Source organism: Ranitomeya variabilis, chromosome 2 (assembly GCF_051348905.1).
Source record: "Ranitomeya variabilis isolate aRanVar5 chromosome 2, aRanVar5.hap1, whole genome shotgun sequence".
In the NCBI taxonomy this organism is placed as follows: domain Eukaryota; kingdom Metazoa; phylum Chordata; class Amphibia; order Anura; family Dendrobatidae; genus Ranitomeya; species Ranitomeya variabilis.
The window spans coordinates 759,764,749-759,784,557 of record NC_135233.1 but is presented as its reverse complement, the minus strand read 5'-3'; the positions used below and the strand labels follow the sequence as shown (position 1 = coordinate 759,784,557).

General features: G+C 41.8%; 2 protein-coding genes across 5 annotated transcripts in view; one reads left to right on the top strand and one right to left on the bottom strand.

The window, feature by feature from the left end:
- LOC143809899 (uncharacterized) overlaps positions 1-19,809 on the bottom strand; it is an 848,616-nt gene that overhangs the window by 689,701 nt on the left and 139,106 nt on the right. The window lies entirely within an intron of this gene.
- The window catches only part of FHL5 (four and a half LIM domains 5), a 105,012-nt gene that overhangs the window by 65,153 nt on the left and 20,050 nt on the right, over positions 1-19,809 (top strand). For all 4 annotated transcript variants that reach the window (XM_077289697.1, XM_077289700.1, XM_077289699.1 and 1 more), the window contains 3 exons: positions 8,554-8,725; positions 14,506-14,680; positions 19,370-19,539. In XM_077289697.1, coding sequence (XP_077145812.1) covers positions 8,567-8,725; positions 14,506-14,680; positions 19,370-19,539 — 504 coding nt within the window. In that variant the 5' untranslated portion in view covers positions 8,554-8,566. The remainder of the gene's footprint in view (positions 1-8,553; positions 8,726-14,505; positions 14,681-19,369; positions 19,540-19,809) is intronic.

Sequence of the window (19,809 nt, the reverse complement as noted above, 5' to 3'; positions counted from 1 at the left end):
AGGATTGGATGGGTCGTTATGGTAGCCCCCGTGTGCTACTCCACGGCAGTACCAGGACCTGTAGCAGCTGACCAACTGGTCAAGGAAGGAATGCAAGTTACAGAGGGCACAGGCAGAGACGTAGTCTGGCAGTCCAAGGTTGGGGCAGGAGCACAGAGTCAGGATAGAAAGCCGGGGTCACGAGCAGAGTGGTCAGACGACAGGAGGAAAATAACTGAGTCTGTAACAGGAGAGAACACTATATTACACCTTGACAGAATACTAGGAGATGAACTGCATTAGGAACCTAAGTTCAGGCATGGTGTGGCGTTCGGAGCTGCCCAATATATCCCCTGCTGGCAGAGAATATGCCAGGGAAGTTAAATTCTGCAGGACACAAAGGGATTAAAATCCTACAAGGTCTGGCTGTGCTTCCTTATAGCCAGTCTTGAGAGTCTCAGCAAGAGGAGGATGCAGCGTGCTGGGAATGCTGCAAGGAGTTCAGCTTAATGGTCTGAGACTAAGAGACTAATAATGTAAAACTGAATATACTGAGACTCAGACCAAGCATTTTGACACTGGATAGCACATAACACTCCAGAATGCCTTGATAGTTTTTAGATGTTATTTTACCCTGTACATATTCAAGACACTGTGCCAGATACAGCAAAGCAGCCCCAAAACATGACTAAGCCTCCTCCATGTTTCCCATTACGTACACTGTTCTTTTCTTTGTATGCTTCATTTTTGCACCTGTGAACATAAAGCAGATGTGACTTGCCATAGAGCTCCAGTTATTTCTCATCTGTCCAAAGGACATTTTCCCAAAAGAGTTTTGGTTTGTCCATTTGCATTTTGGCAAACTGCATTCTCACTTTATGATTTGCTTTCACCATTGTTTATCCTTGGTCATGTTACATTAAGTCCACTTTGGCTAAGACCGCAACGAATAGTGCGATCAGACTTTGAAGTACCGTAACTTGATCTAGGGGTTCAACTCTAATCTCTTTTGGAAGTTGTTCCAGGCTCTTCAGTTTCCATTTGTATTATCTGTCTCTTCAACGTCTCATCAATTTTCCTCTTGCAGCCACATCTAAGGAGGTTAGCTACAGTCCCATAGTCTTTAAATTCTCAATACTGTGTGCAACATTAGTCACATGAACATTAGGCTGTTTGGAGATGATCTTATAGCCTTTACCTTGAGCATGTTTGTGTATCATTTTCTTTCTAATCTCCGAAGACAACTCTCCTTAGCTTCCTCCATCCATTTTAGATGTGGTACACACCATGATACCAAACAGCATAGTGACTACTTTACACCCTTTAAATAAACAGATTGACTAATTACAAGTTTGCAGTCACCTGTTATGCTAATTACAGAACACAGTTTAACATGTTCCTATAGTCAAATTATTCTAAATCTTTTCTAGGAGTACCATCAATATTGTCCAGGTCACAATTCAAAAGCAAATGTCTAATTTTCATTAGCTGATATTCAGTAAATTCCAATAGAAAATTATTTCGTAAGTTTCAAGTCATTTCAATTACCATTGTGGGTTTTTCTTACTTTAACAGAAGCATACCAACAATTCTGTCCACAAGTGTAAATTCCCAATTAATTGGGGTTTCCAAGCTCAATGGATTTTCTTTCATGTGTATATAAAACATTTAACTTTTGCACAAAATATTAATTAAAAACTGCATCAAAACATTAAGAAAGCTTCAAGCTCACTGACAGCTATAATTGTCTATTTTAGCAGTAATTCAGTCTTACATGTTACAAATATGCAAATGTCATTAGCAAATTTCCTTGATATATTAATGTCTTCAAAAGGTTCTTGTCAAACTATGCATAGTTAAAAATAATATTTTTCATATTCTTCCCCGCCAGAGAAATAAATTAGATCAATACTCTAAAATTGTGTGGTGTAGCCAGGGCCGTACTGGCCATCTGGCAATTCTGACAAATCCCAGAAGGTCCTGTCTGGTCATGGGCTGCCTTGTCTGCTACATTGTTAACAAAATCGGTGTTCTCAAGATACCCATACTGTTAAGAGTTGTGATGGAGCACAAAGTCGCTGACTCCGTCACTTACCCCAGCAGGCCTCAGGTATCATTAGAAATATTAGTCTTGTGGAAAATCTTCCTTTCCTCCATCAAGAGTAATATTAGTAATATATTTCATCTGGTGCTTGGGGACGGGGACAACATGGGCCTGTGTGATTTCAAATGCCAGGACTGAATTTCAGCCCCAGTCCGTACCTGGGTGTAGCTGGGAATGAAACCATATGCTGGATGCTCTTTCTACACAGGTATTTTCCTAGCTGCATTAATCTCTTGTTTAGCTGCATTAATGACAACTTTTGGGCCTATTCTAATGTTATAATAGATTTAAAAAATGAGTGAAAGATGAGGTTAAAGGGATTCCTTCAGTTTTTATTCAGCAACACCACAGGAGAATAAGCACTTTGCAAAGTCAAGAATTACAATAGACACTTTTCAGTGTACTGTAGGATAGAAAAGGTCCTCCAGAGTGAAAGATGTTCTTGGTAATTGTTCTCTATTATAAAGAAGCATTTCCATCAATGTTTTTATCCTCTTAATATATCGCTATCAAATTATATAGCACTTTGTACTTACAATTGCTCATTTTGCCTTTCTACCCGTAAATTCTTTGCTTTTCTCTGCTCTGTGTAGAAACAGGAAGTCTATTTTCCCTGCAGAAATCATTCCCTTCTTCAACTCCTGACCCAGCTTCTCCCTCCTTCCTCCTGCCAGGGACTTTCACAGTGACTCATGAGTCATGCAGGGAAAATATACTTCCTATTTCTACATAGAACTTAGAAGGATTCAGCTAGTCAGTTTTTAATTATGTGATATCATAGACCGAATGGAAAAGAGAAGAATTAACTGGGTAGAAGGGCAAAATGAGCAATTGTAAACACAGTGCCATATAGTATGATAATTGCAATATGAAGAGCATATAGAGAAAAACTGCACATAAATGAACCAAATTTCACTAAAATGTTATATTTTATTAAGGAAATGTATAAAAAAGAGCATACAATTAATCACAAAAGAGTGATCAGACATTGACTACTACCATACAATTGGAACCGCAGGTCAGAGGAACAGCAGTAAGTTCAAGATACCTATTTATAATAACATGTGTGCACATAAATGACAGGTAAGTTCCAAATCAATACATAAGAGTAATGCCACTGGTGCAAGTCACCAAAAGGTAGTGGAGAGATCTAATGAACATAATGATGTTATTACATGTTACTATAAATAGGTATCTTGAACTTACTCCTGTTCCTCTGACCTGCAGTTCCACTTGTATGGTAGCACTCATTGTCTGATCACCCTTTTGTGATTAATTGTATACTCTTTTATACATTTCCTTAATAAAATATTATATTTTAGTGACATTTGGTTCATTTATGTGCAGTTTTTCTCTATATGCTCTACATATTCTTATGCAATGAATCCTTTCTATTTAATCCCCCTATGTGGGCACAGTTGTTTACAGTCCATTCAACACTGTGCATTGTTATCTACAGGGTGGGCCATTTATATGGATACACCTAAATAAAATGGGAATGGTTGGTGATATCAACTTCCTGTTTGTGGCACATTAGTATATGGGAGGGGGGGAACTTTTCAAGATGGGTGGTGACCATAGTGGCCATTTTGAAGTTGGCCATTTTGGATCAAACTTTATTTTTTCCAGTGGGAAGAGGGTCATGTGACAGATCAAACGTACTGAGAATTTCACAAGACAAACAATGGTGTGCTTGGTTTTAATGTAACTTTATTTTTTCATGAGTTATTTACAAGTTTATGACCACTTATAAAATGTGTTCAAAGTGCTGCCCATTGTGTTGGATTGTCAGTGCAACCTCTTCTCCCACTCTTGACACACTGATATCAACACCGCAGAAGAAATGCTAGCACAGGCTTTCAGTATCCATTGTTTCAGATGCTGCACATCTCGTATCTTCACAGCATAGACAAGTGCCTTCAGATGACCCCACAGATAAAAGTCTAAGGGAGTCAGATCAGGAGACCTTGGTGGCCATTCAGTTGAACAAAAGAATTATTATTATTATTATTATTATTATTATTTATTTATATAGCACCATTGATTCCATGGTGCTGTACATGAGAAGGGGTTACATACAAGTTACAGATATCACTTACAGTAGACAAACTTACAATGACAGACTGATACAGAGGGGCGAGGACCCTGCCCTTGCGGGCGTACATTCTGCAGGATTATGGGGAAGGAGACAGTAGGTTGGGGGTTGCAGGAGCTCCAGTGTTGGTGAGGCGGTAGCTTCGGTAGTGATGAGGAGGCAGCGGGGTTAGTGCAGGCTGTAGGCTTTCCTGAAGAGATGTGTTTTCAGGCTCCGTCTGAAGGATCCGAATGTGGTGGATAACCGGACGTGTTGGGGCAGAGAATTCCAGAGGATGGGAGATATTCTGGAGGAGTCTTGGAGGCGATTGGATGAGGAGCGAATAAGTGTGGAGGAGAGAAGGAGGTCTTGGGAGGACCGGAGATTACGTGAGGGAAGATATATGGAGACTAGTTCAGAGATATATGGAGGAGACAGGTTATGGATGGCCTTGTAGGTCAGTATTAGTAGTTTGAACTGGATACGCTGAGGGAATGGGAGCCAGTGAAGAGATTTGCAGAGGGGGGAAGCGGAGGAGTAGCGAGAGAGATGGATTAGTCGGGCAGCAGAGTTAAGGATGGACTGGAGAGGTGCAAGGGTGTTAGCAGGGAGGCCGCAGAAAAGGATGTTGCAGTAGTCAAGGCGGGAGATGATGAGGGCATGCACAAGCATTTTAGTAGATTGAAGGTTGAGGAAAGGACGGATTATGGAGATATTTTTGAGCTGGAGGCGACAGGAGGTGGAAAGAGCTTGGATGTGCGGTTTGAAGGACAGGGCAGAGTCGAAGGTTACTCCGAGGCAGCGGACTTCCGGTACGGGGGGAAAGCATGATGTCACTGATTGCGATAGATAGGTCAGGTAAGGAAGATCTGTGGGATGGAGGAAAGATGATGAGTTCAGATTTGTCCACATTGAGTCTGAGGAAGCGAGAGGAGAAGAAGGAGGATATGGCTGATAGGCACTCTGGGATTCTGGACAGCAGAGCGGTGACGTCTGGGCCAGAGAGGTAGATCTGAGTGTCATCAGCATAGAAGTGGTACTGGAAAGCATGGGACTTTATGAGTTGTCCTAAGCCAAGTGTATAGATTGAGAAGAGTAGGGGTCCTAGAACAGAGCCTTGGGGGACTCCAACAGAGAGAGGGTGGGATGAGGAGGTAGTGTGGGAGTGGGAGACGCTGAAAGTGTGGTTGGAAAGGTACGAGGCGATCCAGGATAGGGCGAGGTCTTTGATGCCAAAGGAGGAGAGGATCTATAGTAGGAGGCAGTGGTCAACTGTGTCAAAAGCAGAGGACAGGTCTAGAAGGAGGAGTACAGAGTATTGTCCAGTAGCTTTGGCGGTAAGTAGGTCGTTAGTGATTTTGGTCAGGGCAGTCTCGGTTGAGTGATGGGGGCGGAAACCAGATTGTAGATTGTCGAACTACAAGTTAGATGAGAGGTGGGAGGAAAGTTAAGCATGGACGTGCTGCTCCAGGAGTTTGGAAGCGAATGGGAGCAGCGATATTGGGCGATAGCTGGACATAGCAGTTGGATCGAGGGTTGGCTTTTTAAGGATAGATGTGATTGTGGCATGTTTGAATGCAGAAGGGAAGGTGCCAGAAGTTAGTGATAGGTTGAACAGGTGGGTTAGGGATGGGATCAGTGTGGTGGTGAGGTTGGGGAGGAGGTGGGATGGGATGGGGTCGAGCGCACAGGTGGTGAGGTGCGATTTGGAGAGGAGACAGTTAAGCCCCCCTTCAGTGATGTTGGATAGGGATGTTATGGGGTTTGGGCATTGGTCTGGTATACAAAGGGGTTGTGGTGGTTGAACAATGAAGACTTGCCTTGTCTGGTCAATCTTATTTTTAAAGTGTGTGGCAAAGTCCTCAGCAGAGATGAGGGAGGTTGGAGGGGGCAGTGGGGGGCGGAGGAGGGAGTTAAAGGTTATGAATAACTGTTTGGGGTTGTAGGATAGGGAAGATATGAGGGTTGTGAAGTAGGCCTGTTTAGCAGAGGTGAGAGCAGATTTGAATGCGAGTGTTGCTTGTTTGAATACAGTGAAGTCATCTTGCGAGTGTGTTTTCTTCCAACGCCGCTCCGCAACCCTGGACACTTGCCGGAGCTTTTTAGTGGTGTTATTGTGCCAAGGTTGTCTGTTGATACGTCGCACTCTGCCGTGGACGAGAGGGGCAACCGTGTCAATAGCTGATGCGAGAGTGGCATTGTAGAAAGCAGTGGCAGTGTCTGTGTTGTGGAGTGAGGATATGGATGCCAGTGGTAGGATGGAGTCAGAGAGTGTGTGGGTGTCTAGGTGTGCAAGGTTTCGGCGGGGGTGCGCATGTTGCTGGACATGGATGACCGGTGAGGAGGACAGGGATGAGAAGGTGAGCAGATGGTGGTCGGATTGAGAGAGAGGGGAGGTGGTGAAGTTAGATAGAGAGTAGAGACGGGTGAAGACCAGGTCTAGTGTATGCCCGCCTGTGTGGGTGGCTGCGGAGGACCGTTGAGTGAGTCCAAAGGATGAGGTAAGGGACAGAAGTTTGGAGGCTGTTGACTGAAGGGTATCAATGGGGATGTTGAAGTCACCCATGATGATGGTGGGAATGTCAGCAGAGAGAAAGTGAAGAAGCCAGGTGGAGAATTGGTCAATAAAGGCAGTGGCCGGGCCTGGAGGTCGGTATATGATGGCCACTTGAAGGTTGGAGGGAGAGTAGATGCGGACAGAATGGACTTCAAAAGAGGGGAGAATAAGGGAGGGAAGAGGCGGGATTGGGTTAAAGGTGCAGTTTGAAGAAAGGAGAAGACCCACTCCTCCACCATGTTTGTTGTCGGGTCGAGGAGTGTGGGTGAAGTGGAGGCCTCCGTAACACAGCGCAGCAGGGGAGGCAGTGTCAGAGGGTGTTAGCCATGTTTCTGTGAGGCCAAGGAAGGCAAGATTAATCTCCATTAATTGATAGTGTTAAAATAGGTAACACCTTTAAGAAAAGCTATATTAGACTTAAAAGTGTATTCATTCATTGGATTCATTACCATATTCCACATATCAACTACATATCCACAAATAAAGCTTCACATTTCTAAGTAACCTCCACCGCTGTTGGCAGAACTTATGTAATCCACGTAGAGTCGCAAGAGTTGACTAATGGATATACACTTACATAAAATGTTTCAGATTTTGAGTCATCAGCTTTTAGTACCTAGAATGTGCCATTTTTCACCAGCTACATTCAGTGGCCTTGGTAAGTCTTTTGTCATTGTTTAGACTTTGGAAGAATGGATTAATGATAGAACTTATGGAGATAGCAAAGAAACGTCTTGGCTAAAGCCCACCGTACACAATGTTGTGGCAGATCCTTCAGTCGGCAGCCATCTCAGCTGGTCATACCATATACAGGAGACCGTGTTCGGCCCAGCGCTCCTGTGATCTCTATGAAATAGAGAACATGCCAAATTGACATCTCCCACTGAAAATAAATAGTCTGTGGCTCCCATACAAATTAGAGTGTTGGCTGAACCTACTGACAATTGGTAGCTATGACCAACATTTTTCCAAAGTGTTCAGGGGGGGTTTACTATGAGGCTGCCGTCAAACTATCAGTATTTCGTCAGTATTTTACATCAGTATTTGTAAGCCAAAACCAGGAGTGGGTAATAAATACAGAAGTGGTGCATATGTTTCTGTTATACTTTTCCTCTAATTGTTCCATTGCTGGTTTTGGCTTACACATACTGATGTAAAATACTGTCCAAATACTGCTAGTGTGAGGGCAGCCTAAAAGTCCCATAGACAATGAACTGAGCATCAGCATCCAAGCACAATTCATGCTTTACTCTCTGCTCTTTTGCCGAGCCCTAAACCAAGTCTGTTAGAGACTCAGCGGTACTAATCTTATAGTTTGATTGATAGAAAATGATCTTTGAAGCATTTGGTTGCCTCATGTTTAATTAAACAAATGAATTAAATACTTTTGCGCCGGCATTATAGGCTTATCTTATTACACAGATTCAGCAGCTTTAGTATGTTAATGCAAGTTAGGATGCAGATAAAGGCTAGAAGTGTTGTAAATTGGGTTTCCACAGGAAATATTGATTGTATAGTTTCTTCTACAAGATGTTCTATAATGGTTCTTAGTATGTAGATCAGTACTTAATAGCCTCATTTATTTCACTTTGGCACACCCTGCAGTATGCATTTTATGTTAATAGATGGTATTTATCTACTATGTCTTACGTGTGCTGCTTTATTCACATGGTGTTCTGAACACAATTCTTCAAAAATGTAATTTGAAAATCAAACGGGTTTTTCTTTTTCTGCATTAGTATTTCAGTATTTTAATGTATCGGTTGATTACCATTCATCTAGTAACATTCCATCATCATTGTTTTTTTATATATATTTTACTGTTTTCTTATCTTTCAGCTGAATTATTGTCATGGATGACAAAGCTTTTGACTGCTACCACTGTAAGAAATCCCTTTACGGTCAAAAATATACTGAAAGAGAAGACAATCCATACTGTGTCAAATGCTTTGAAAGCATTTTTGCAAATAAATGTGAAGGATGTAAAAACCCAATTGAATGTGATTCTAAGGTAAATGGAGGAAGTGTGAATAAACATAATCCAGTGATACTGAGATTAGTAGAAATTAGTCTGTGCGGGTTTCTTAAAGTGTAGTTCAGTTTAAAGTGACTGAGTTTAGACAACCTCCTCTTGATATGGGACGGATCGGAGGTATTGGCATCGGAATTCTTGCACTACTTGAATTTGACAACAACAAAAAAATCATTTTTTGGACTTTTTTTTTAATTTGATCAGGATATGACTAGATACAGATTAGATATTAGAAAAAACTTTTAGACAGTGAGGGTGATCAATGAGTGGAACAGGCTACAACAAGAGGTGTCAATTTCTTCAATGGAATTCTTTAAACAGAGGTTAGACAGTCATCTGAGATGGTTTAGTGAATCCTGCATGGAGCAGGGGGTTGGACACGAAGAACCTTGAGGTCCCTTACAACGCTAACATTCTATGATTCTATATACAAGTTTGTCCTGGAGTGTAAAACTTAACTTTAAAAAGAGTACCTACTGTATCATTAAAAATCACCCCTCTATTTTATTTTCATATATTACAAATGAAACAATAAATACATCTAAAATCCATTAAAAACAGCATTAGGTAAAGGCATTTGCACACCATATGAAGGGTGAGCCAATTGTATGCAAATCGTCAAATGCCTGAATCATTCCCGAAAGTTAAGGCCCCGTCTCACATAGCGAGATCGCTAGCGAGATCGCTGCTGAGTCACAAGTTTTGTGACGCAACAGCGACCTCAGTAGCGATCTCGCTATGTGTGACACGTACCAGCGACCAGGCCCCTGCTGCGAGATCGCTGGTCGTGTCAGAATGGCCTGGACCTTTTTTTGGTCGTTGAGGTCCCGCTGACATCGCTGAATCGGTGTGTGTGACACCGATCCAGCGATGTCTTCACTGGTAACCAGGGTAAACATCGGGTTACTAAGCGCAGGGCCGCGCTTAGTAACCCGATGTTTACCCTGGTTACCAGCATAAATGTAAAAAAAAACAAACAGTACATACTCACCATCTGTTGCCCGTCAGGTCCCTTGGCGTCTGCTTCCTGCTCTGACTGCCGCCGTAAAGTGAGAGCACAGCAGTGACGTCACCGCTGCGCTCTGCTCTCACTGTACGGCGGCTCAGTCAGAGCAGGAAGCAGACGCCAAGGGACCTGACGGGCAACAGATGGTGAGTATGTAGTGTTTGTTTTTTTTGGTAACCAGGGTAAACATCGGGTTACTAAGCGCGGCCCTGCGCTTAGTAACCCGATGTTTACCCTGGTTACCTGGGTGCTGCAGGGGGACTTCGGCATCGTTGAAGACAGTTTCAACGATGCCGAAGTCATACCCCTGATCGTTGGTCGCTGGAGAGAGCTGTCTGTGTGACAGCTCCCCAGCGACCACAGAGCGACAAAACAGCGACGCTGCAGCGATCAGCATCGTTGTCTGTATCGCTGCAGCGTCGCTGTGTGAGACGGGGCCTTTACCCACATAACTAGTGGCACTGCAAAGTCATTCCAAAGCACAAAACTGATCTATCTGCCCAGCACAGCGTGATCGAGCAGAAAAATCAAGTTTGGTTCTATTGCATGAAATACTATGTGCACTCAGCTGTTAGGGACACAGTTTTACTTTATAAGAAGAGTTTTCGCTGCAGCTCAATAACACTTCATTGTCCATGCATGTCATACTGTGTGATAGTGATGGATGTGAAGTGCTGAGGAGCATTAATAAAAGCTTCTCTGATAAGGTAAAACTGTGTCCCTAACCGCAGTGCACACATTATCATTCACTCTTTCAGCGACATGGTCTCTGCACTAAGCAGAGAGATCCCAGGATAATTTTCAAGATCTCGCCGTTTAGTCATAAGAGAATGTGGAGTGACTGATAATGTGGGCACTGATGTTGGGGGCCATAGTTTTATTTTATTAGAATTTTTTTTATTGCTGTTCCATAGCATTTCACTGTCTATCACTATCATACTGCTCTCTGCTCCAATAGGCATGAGAATGGTTTCTTCTGCCTGCACATGAGCGTTAGAAGCATGCATGGTGCAAGAGGATCAATGAAAAGATATGCAATCCACAATATGGCAGCATGCTTCCATTGGAAAAATGTATTACATATTAAAGATTTTTAGAGAGATACTGACTTTCAAAGAAGTATCTGTAACAAGTAAACACCCGTATATATTCAAGGCTAAAAGTGTTAGCACTCTTGAAATTGTTCCAGAAAATGAAGATTTTCTCCCAGAAGATTATTGCAGTTACACATGTTTTGTTGTACATGTTTTTTTTTGTTTGTTTGTATTGGAGCAACACAAAAAAACAGGGAAAAAAAGCTAACTGGACATAATTTCAAGCTCAACCCCAAAAATGGGCAGGACCAAATTGTTGACACCCTCAACTTAATATTTGGTTGCACACCCTTTGGAATAAATAACTGCAATCAATTCCAATAACCATCAACAAGCATCCTACACCTGTCAACTGGAATTTGGGACCACTATCTGCCCCAGATCTCTCATATTTCAAGGATGCCTTCTCTTAAAAACATTTTTCATTGCTAGGCCCCCATGAACTAGGGCTCAAACCCAGCTTTCGAGCACTGCATTGAAACCCAAAATCTTTTGTTAATCTTCAGATTTCATGATACCTTGCACACAGTTAAGGCATTCAGTGACAGTGGCAATAAAACAACCTCAAAACGTATTTGAACCTCCACCATAGTTGACTGTAGGTACTGTGTTCCTTTATTTGTAGGCCTCATTCTGTTTTTGGCAAACAGTAGAATACTGTGCTTTACCAAAAAGATCTCTCTTGGTTTCATCTGTCCACAAGATGATTTCCAAGAAGAATTTTGGCTTACTCACATACATTTTTGGAAAACTGCAGTCTAATTTTTTTTTATAGGTCTCTATGTCAGCAGTGGGGTCCTCCAAGATCTCCTGCCATAGTGTTTCATTTCATTCCAATGTAAACGGATAGTTTGTGCTAACACTGATAGTTCGCCTGGAGGACAGATTGAATTTCTTTGGATCTTGATTAGCCTTGCTTATACACCATCTGGACTATCCTGCGTTGCAATGTTTCATAATTTTTTTTTTACATCCATGTCCAGGGAGTTTAGCTACAGTGCCATGAGTGGTAAACTTCTTGATTATTTAGCGCACTGTAGACTATGGTTACAAGTTATCAGACAATTCTCTTCTCTTTCTATTCTCCATGCTTAGTGTGGCACACAGACACACAATGCAAAGGTTGAGTAAACTTTCACCTATTTATCTGGTTTGAAGTGCGATTTTCATATTGCCCACACTTGTTACTTGGCACAGTTGAGTCTGAACGAGCATCACATGCATGAAACAAAGGTTTTTACTCACATTTTTGGAACAACAATTTTGTCCTGCCCATTTTTGGGGTTTAGTGTGAAATTGTGTCCAATTTGACCTTTTTGTCTCTATTTTTTGTGTTGTTCCAATGCACACAAAGGAAATGAGCAGGTGTATAACAAAACATGTGTAATTCCAAATATTTTCTGGAAGAAATACTTCATTTTCTGAAATAATTTCAAGGGTGCCAATACTTTTGGCCATGATATGGCACTTTACAGACAAGGGGTGGTGTGGGGTTCATCACAATCATTTGTAGGCCGCAGGCCTCTGCTGCCTTCAGGCTTCTGTCCTAAGGATGCATGGGACACCAGGTTCTTTGCAACAGTCAAACTTTTACTAAACAGTTCAATTTCATCAGGTGGGTACAGGTGGGATAGGGCACAGGAATTCAGACTTCCATCCTTCTTAGTACAACTCATCTTCTGTTCTGCCACATATTTATTCTGAACTACCCCAAAGCTGACTCCATCATCCCCAGAGTTTTTTTGTCCACTCTGGCAGTGCAACTGGGACTGGCCACCTGCCTCTCATGTAACTCCATGTCCATCGACCTTGTCATGTCGACAGACATGGCCCACTCCATGGCACCTGCCTCGAGCCCTAGGCTCCAAACATTAGTTAGAGGCTCTCTGGTTAGAGGGAGTTCAGTGTCAGCTAGTGAAGTGTATAGTGGAGTTCAGGTTCAGGTGGGGTGGTGAGTTGCTAGGGGCAGCATTGGCCAAGGCAGTTCGCAGCCAAATTGAGATTCTTTCTTATCAACACCAATGCCCTTCCACTGGGCTAATCCTATCCTTAACCATTTCCTGTCTTACATGCTAACCTAATATCCATATGCTATATTCTATGCTGTCCTAAGCTTACCCTTATGCCACATATTATGCATTAACACTTTATATCCTGTACATTAGATTATATTAGACACGTTATTTCACATAAAACCACATGACGATATTCAGACAGTGCGTATGTTGTCTTCAGCAGCAGGAACAGGGTAAGACAGTCCACATCCCTACACACACGGAAATATATATTCCATATAATTTTTTTTTATTTGTCAATGAAAATTCATTTAGTCACCGCCATCAATAATGTCTGTTGGATCAGTGATGTCTTCTGGACAAATTGTATTGGGCCATTTAGGAAAAATGTTTTTATTTGTTGTGATGCCGTGATCACTAACGGGTTGGGGAATACTCACTTAGCAACGTAATTAAGGCACATGGGCACGTTTTTCTCACAAAAACAGTCTATCTGGTTTATTTTGCACTCATAAACCATTTGAGGCCATATTATATATGTCACAGGCTTAACACATATTCCACAGCACTTCATAGTATACGGCTTTAACTTACAGTCACTAAACACGCCAGACCTCTTTGTCCAGTTACCGTGGGTGACTGCACGCCGAAAAGTTCATTAATGTCCATGGAACACAACAGGCACCAACACACGACATTAGGTTGCAGTCTCTAAACATGCTGGACCTCTTTCCGTCCAGTTACCATGGGTCACCGCACAGTTCATTAACTGACCCCCTGTCAGTTCACACAGTTCTCCTTACTCTGGGTTAGCTTCCAGGATCTCCTGCTCCACAGGATCTTTCAACACATAGGCCTCCAGGTCCAAGGCCTCACCATGTGCTCTTCAGGAAGTCTGTCCCCACCTGGGACCTTCTAACACATAGACCTTCCAGGACCTTACACACTCTCCATGTGACCACACCATGGTCACATTATATACTTGTAACTACTCCTATAGGTGGGAGATGTGTGTGGTTAGTCAGACCCGCCAAGCTCTCTGACTAACCCTGTAAGCCTCCCTTTAAAGCTACACAAACACAACTCTTATGGAACTACAAGTCCCAAAACAACAATATTGGCTTACAGCGCAGACTCCCTCTGCGACACATACCGGCCATTTACAATCATGCTGGTCCCTGTTTCACAAACCTAGTTATGCCTCCATGCGTATCCTGAGGAGCCTACATAGCGCCCCCTAGCTGCAGCATGGGTCACTGCATCACATTGTCTATATGCATTTATTTAAAGATTAGACTTTTCCCATGCTGTGTATTTGCCATGTTTTTCAGCGCATTTTTGCCTTGAAAAAAAAAAATGGAGAATCAGCAAAGCGAATGAGATTTCTGAAATCTCCTGCACATGCTGCTTATTTTTTCCTTGCGGTTTTTGAACCAAATAGTCTTCTCAAAACTGCAGCATTTTAATTCTTTCAGCTTTTTTCGTAGTGATTTTCACTCAAATGAATTGGATAGAAATGCATGCAGAAACACACATTTTTAACACTGCATTTTTTTCTGGCAACACTGGTTTTTACTGCAGAAAAACCTGCTGGACATACTCAACATGTGCGCATACCCTAATGAAGGTTTATTTTTCTTCCAGGATCTTTCCTATAAAGACAGCCATTGGCATGAAGCTTGCTTTAAATGTGTCAAGTGCACGTGTTCTTTGGTGGAGAAGCCATTTGCTGCCAAGGATGAGCTCCTGCTGTGTATTGACTGTTACTCTACTGAGTATTCTGCAAAGTGTTTTAGCTGCAAGGCCACCATAATGCCTGGTAAGACTCATCTCTCTGCAGATCACTAAAGAGGAACCCTATAGATCATTTTTTTTTCTTTTTCATGTGGCACATATCCCTTAGGCTGGTTTCACACTTGCGTTTTGATCTGCAGCGTTTAAAAAAAAAACGCATGTGGTGAAAAAACGCATGTAAACGTGGCAAAACGCCGCGTTTTTTAGACGCATGCGTTTTTGCATGCAGAAAAAACGCGGCGTTTTTCTGCGTTTACATGCGTTTTTTCCTGCGTTTGCATTTTTTAAATGCATGCTGAGAAGTGTGTGACAGCTGCCAATCATCAAAATCAACTAGAAAACCCACTATAAACAGAAATAGCTAGGGTTAGGGTTAGGGTTAGGGTTAGGATCCCTAGTAACCCTAGGGTTAGGGTTAGGGTTTTCTTGTTTTTTCTTGTGTTTTCTTGTGTTTTTCTATAAAAATGCATGCGTTTTTAACGCAAGCAAACGCATGTGCTTAAAAACGCATGCGTTTACATAGACAGCAACGCATTTTTTTGCCGCGAATAAACGCATGCGTTTTTTTGCGGCAAAAAAATGCCGCTAGAAATTACTACAGGTTGCATTTCTGCAACTAAACGCACGCGCCAAAAAACGTATGCGTTGCTGAAAACGTTGCTAAAAAACGCATGCGTTTTTAATGTTAAGTATAGAAAAAAAACGCATGCGTTTTTTAGCGCTAAAACGCTGCAAATCAAAACGCAAGTGTGAAACCAGCCTTAGTCAGGTAGGTTTACCTCTTAGGTAAATTGTTCTTCATTCTCATCCACTTTTGTGTGTTCTAATGGTGGCTATCAACATTCGGTTGAGCATGATGTTCTGCATGGAGGGGAGTACCCCACTGCCTGCCACCTCAGAGTTTATTTCCAGGAAGAATGGGGCCTTTAAATTCAATGTGCCCATTCCTAGTCTTTTCTAATCTCATTTGTCACAGGAGCATTAAACCATGTTAGATGGTCGCCAGTCCTCCCAAAATCAATGGGAGTGGTTGACTTTCATCTCATGTATTTGGGTACCTTACAGTAAGTGATTAATGTCAGGGTGCAGGAGTCATTTATCTATTAATCTATGTAATGACCGAGGTTAGGTGATATCCTAGAACTTGTTCAAGTTAACTGGATCTGTTAGGATCCATGCATAGTCTCCATCAAAAAACGTAATGGAAAAATCCCAAACTATGCTAAAATAAGTGGACATCAAGTCAATATGAAAAACAGTACTACAAAAATAAGACTAAAATTGGCGCAGTAAGATAAATAAAAGTAAACAACATATTGTAGTTAAAGTCATCCTCCATAATAATGGTAGAAGCCTACACAGATTACACGTTTTCTGGGACAACTCGTGTCTTGTAAATGTTGACGATCCAGTTTTAACACAAATATGAATGCCATGCTGGACCCTCCATAGTCATTTTACATGGTAAAGAGAGTCTTGTCTTACAACTTTACATGTAGACTGTCTAAAGGGGTTGTCCAGGCTTTTCACATAAGTCTGGAGTCACTGAGTGCAGAATCATGAATCACTTTGCATGCAGCGCTGTGCGGATTCTCCAGCGCTGGTGGTGAGAACGTGACAGATTACAAGATATGCATATGTCCGACCACATTCTATGTGTGCGCAGTCACACTCAATGCAAGTGAACTCAGCGAGCTGTGCAGTCTAGTCAGAATGTGGCCTGGAGTATGCTTAGTACATACTTGCAGTCACATGAGCGAACAGTCTTGCCACCGGAAGCAGAGAATCCTCACAGCTTGTGCTCTGCCAGATGTGAGAATTCACAAGTCTGCAATCACAGATTAACTGCAGACTTGTGAAAAGCCTGGACAACCCCTTTAATATTTTGCTATTGAAATTGTATGCTCTCCCAATGTTTGCCTTCGTCTCCTCCCACACTTCAAAGACATACTAATAGGGAATTCAGATTGTGAGCCCCAATGGGGAGAGTAATGATGTCTGTGAAGCACTGTGGAAGTAATGGTGCTATATAAGTAAGTAAAATTAATAATTAAATATTAAATCTTTAATATTGGTCTCAAACTTTTTTCATTAACCCCTTCACGACATGCGCCATACTAGTACGGCGCGCGTCGGTTCTCACCCTTGATATGGGTTCCGGCACTTAGCCCACACCTTTCCCGGCACATGTAAGATGTTTTGAACAGCTGGCATGTGCCCGCGATTCACTCGCGGCTATTAATCCGTTAAATGCCGCTGTCAAATGCTGACAGCAGCATTTAACATGCGCTACCGGCAATTGCGACGGAAATCTGCCCATCGGTGACCCCGTCACGTGATCGCGGGTCACTGATGGGTTGGCATGACAACCAGACACCTCCTTCAGACTTCTATGGTTGTCATTGCCGGCTTGCTATGAGCGCCACCCGGTGGTCTGCGCTCATAACAAGTCAGCAATTCTGTTACATACTGGTGATCTGATCATCGCCTGTATGTAGGAGAGCCAATCGGGTAATGGCAGCTTCTATTCTCTCATGCCAAAAGTAAAAAAAAATGTTTTTAAAAATATTAAAAAAACAAAAAATTATAAAAGTTTAAATCACCCCCCTTTTGCCCCATTCAAAATAAAATATAAAACCTCAAAACATACACATATTTGGTATTACTGCATTCAGAATTACCCGATCTATCAATATAAAAAAAATTAGCCCGCTCGCTAAATGGCGTAGCGAGTAAAAAGTCAAATGCCAGAATTACGTTTTTTTTGTCCCCGCAACATTGCATTAAAATGCAATAACGGGAGATGAAAAGATCGTATCTGCACCAAAATGGTATAGTTAAAAACGTCAGTGCAAAAAATAAGCCCTCACGCAACCCCAGATCACGAAAAATGGAGATGCTATTGATCTCGGAAAATGACGCATTTTTTTTTTTTTTAAACAAAATTTGGATTTTTTTTCACCACTTAAATAAAAAAGAACCTAGACACGTTTGGTGGCTATGATCTCATAATGACCTGGAGAATCATATTGGCAGGTCAGTTTTAGCATTTGGCGAACATGGTAAAAAAACAAATTAAAAAAACATTGTGAAATTGCACTTTTCTTTGCAATTTCACCTCACTTGGAATTTCTTTCCAGTTTTCGAGTACATGACATGGTAAAATCAATGATATCATTAAAAAGTACAACTTGTCTTGCAATAAACAAGCCCTCACTTGGCCGTATTGACGGAAAAATAAAAAAGTTATGGCTATCGGTAGAAGGGGAGAGAGAAACAGAAACTCAAAAATGAAAAAGGGCTCTGTCTTGAATTGGTTAAAAAAATTTGCTAAAAAATGCTGTCTTTGTCTTAAGCAATATTAATGCAATATTTGTAGCAAGTCCCCATCTTCTACGGAAGTGTTTTCTCATGTAGGAAAGAGGCCCAACTGTGATTACTAACTGCATCTTCTTTAACTTCTCCCATGCTCATAGAACTTGTGGTATTCCTTGAGAACATCACATTTGGTGGACACAGAAGAGTGTCAAGAACCAAACCAGGTCCATAGAAATTGGTATTTTTATCTATTCTCAATGTTCTTGTTAATGCGTGCCCATATATTTCTAAATCATTCTTTGGAGATAAAAATGATTAAGACTGACATTTGCAAATGAGTCTTGATGAAGAAAACACTGGAGTAAGATGCAATGTAACGGACTGGGTGGTGGAGCCAATGTGCTGTGATATGAGGAGAGCTTGGAGAGGCGTGACTAGATGGCTCACCAAGTCCGATGTAGGGTGCATGGCAGCAGATAATACAGTGATCCGAGTAGGGTCGAGGGAGGCAGGACCAGGTGCTCCACCAAGACTGACCCTGGGTGGATGGCAGCTGAGCCCCAAGGACAGGAGGAAAGAATGGCCCGGAATGCTAGACAGGCAGGCAGCCACGGCTGAAAAGCAGGTATACATTGGCTTTGGACACTTTAGGAAGGTGCGCAACTGGCTCCTTTAAGAAGGTGGGAATATGCTCAACCTAAGCACAGGGCCTGGGTATCTGCATGCTGTGCGCATACCACAGACATCAGCAGCAGGAGAGGAGGGAGGAAGTGCAGGACCATGGGGTGAGTGAGTTGGCGTCTCTGCCAGGGAATGAAGGCAGAGATGCTGGCACTACATGCACCAATTTCTTAAGTAACACGAATTTGGCACATTTTTCAGCAGGACATGCGCCACCACCAAAAATGCACTTCAGTCAGCAATTCGGTGTACATTTATTTTTTGTAATTTATACAACATTTGTGATTAATTTGATGGTAGTGCTTTCCTTGCTCTGTGACTAAGCTCAACCCACTATTTAAAAAATTGGGAGAGTTTGTTAGGACTGGTGTAAAAATGCCCAAAGTTACAAAATGTTCAAAATGTTTGGAGAACTACAGGAGGCGTTAAGATTTTGGAACATTTTTAGACAATTTTACACCAGAATTCTGGTGAAAACTGTTTCATGAATTGGAGCTTCAATGCTGCAGACTGATTTCATCTCTGTTTTGGGGTCATACCATTTATATCCTAAAATCAAATCCAACAAGTTTCAGAAATGCAGACAAGCCTTCCCTCGTAATTTTGTCTATACAACCTCTTTGTTTTACAGTCTTTGCTGCTCTTTTGATTTTTTGTTATTTATATTATTGCTGATGATTACATCTCTCTTCAAAGATGTTCCTTTATATTACAGGTTCTCGTAAGATTGAGTATAAGGGCTGTAATTGGCATGAGACATGCTTTGTATGCCAAGGCTGTCAGCAGCCTATAGGATCGAAATCATTTGTGCCCAAGCACTCTAGCCTATATTGTGTTGATTGCTATGAGAAAGACTTTGCACAGCACTGTGCCGCCTGCAAAAAGGTACTTTATATACATTGTGTGTCCAATTTTAAGCAATTATCCAGTAGCATGTTATGTTTACATATACAATAAATATACGAGTAATACCAAAATATCAATATTCCGTGATATTAGAGGTTCATAGCCTTCTTCTGGATCAACAGTGAAGCATAATAGGATCTTCTGTCTATCTTGCTTTGTTACTAGATTTAGCATGTTACTATGGCAGATAGCCAAAATTGCTGTATACCGTTTATATGACAGATCTAGCTGTTTACATCAAATGAGTAA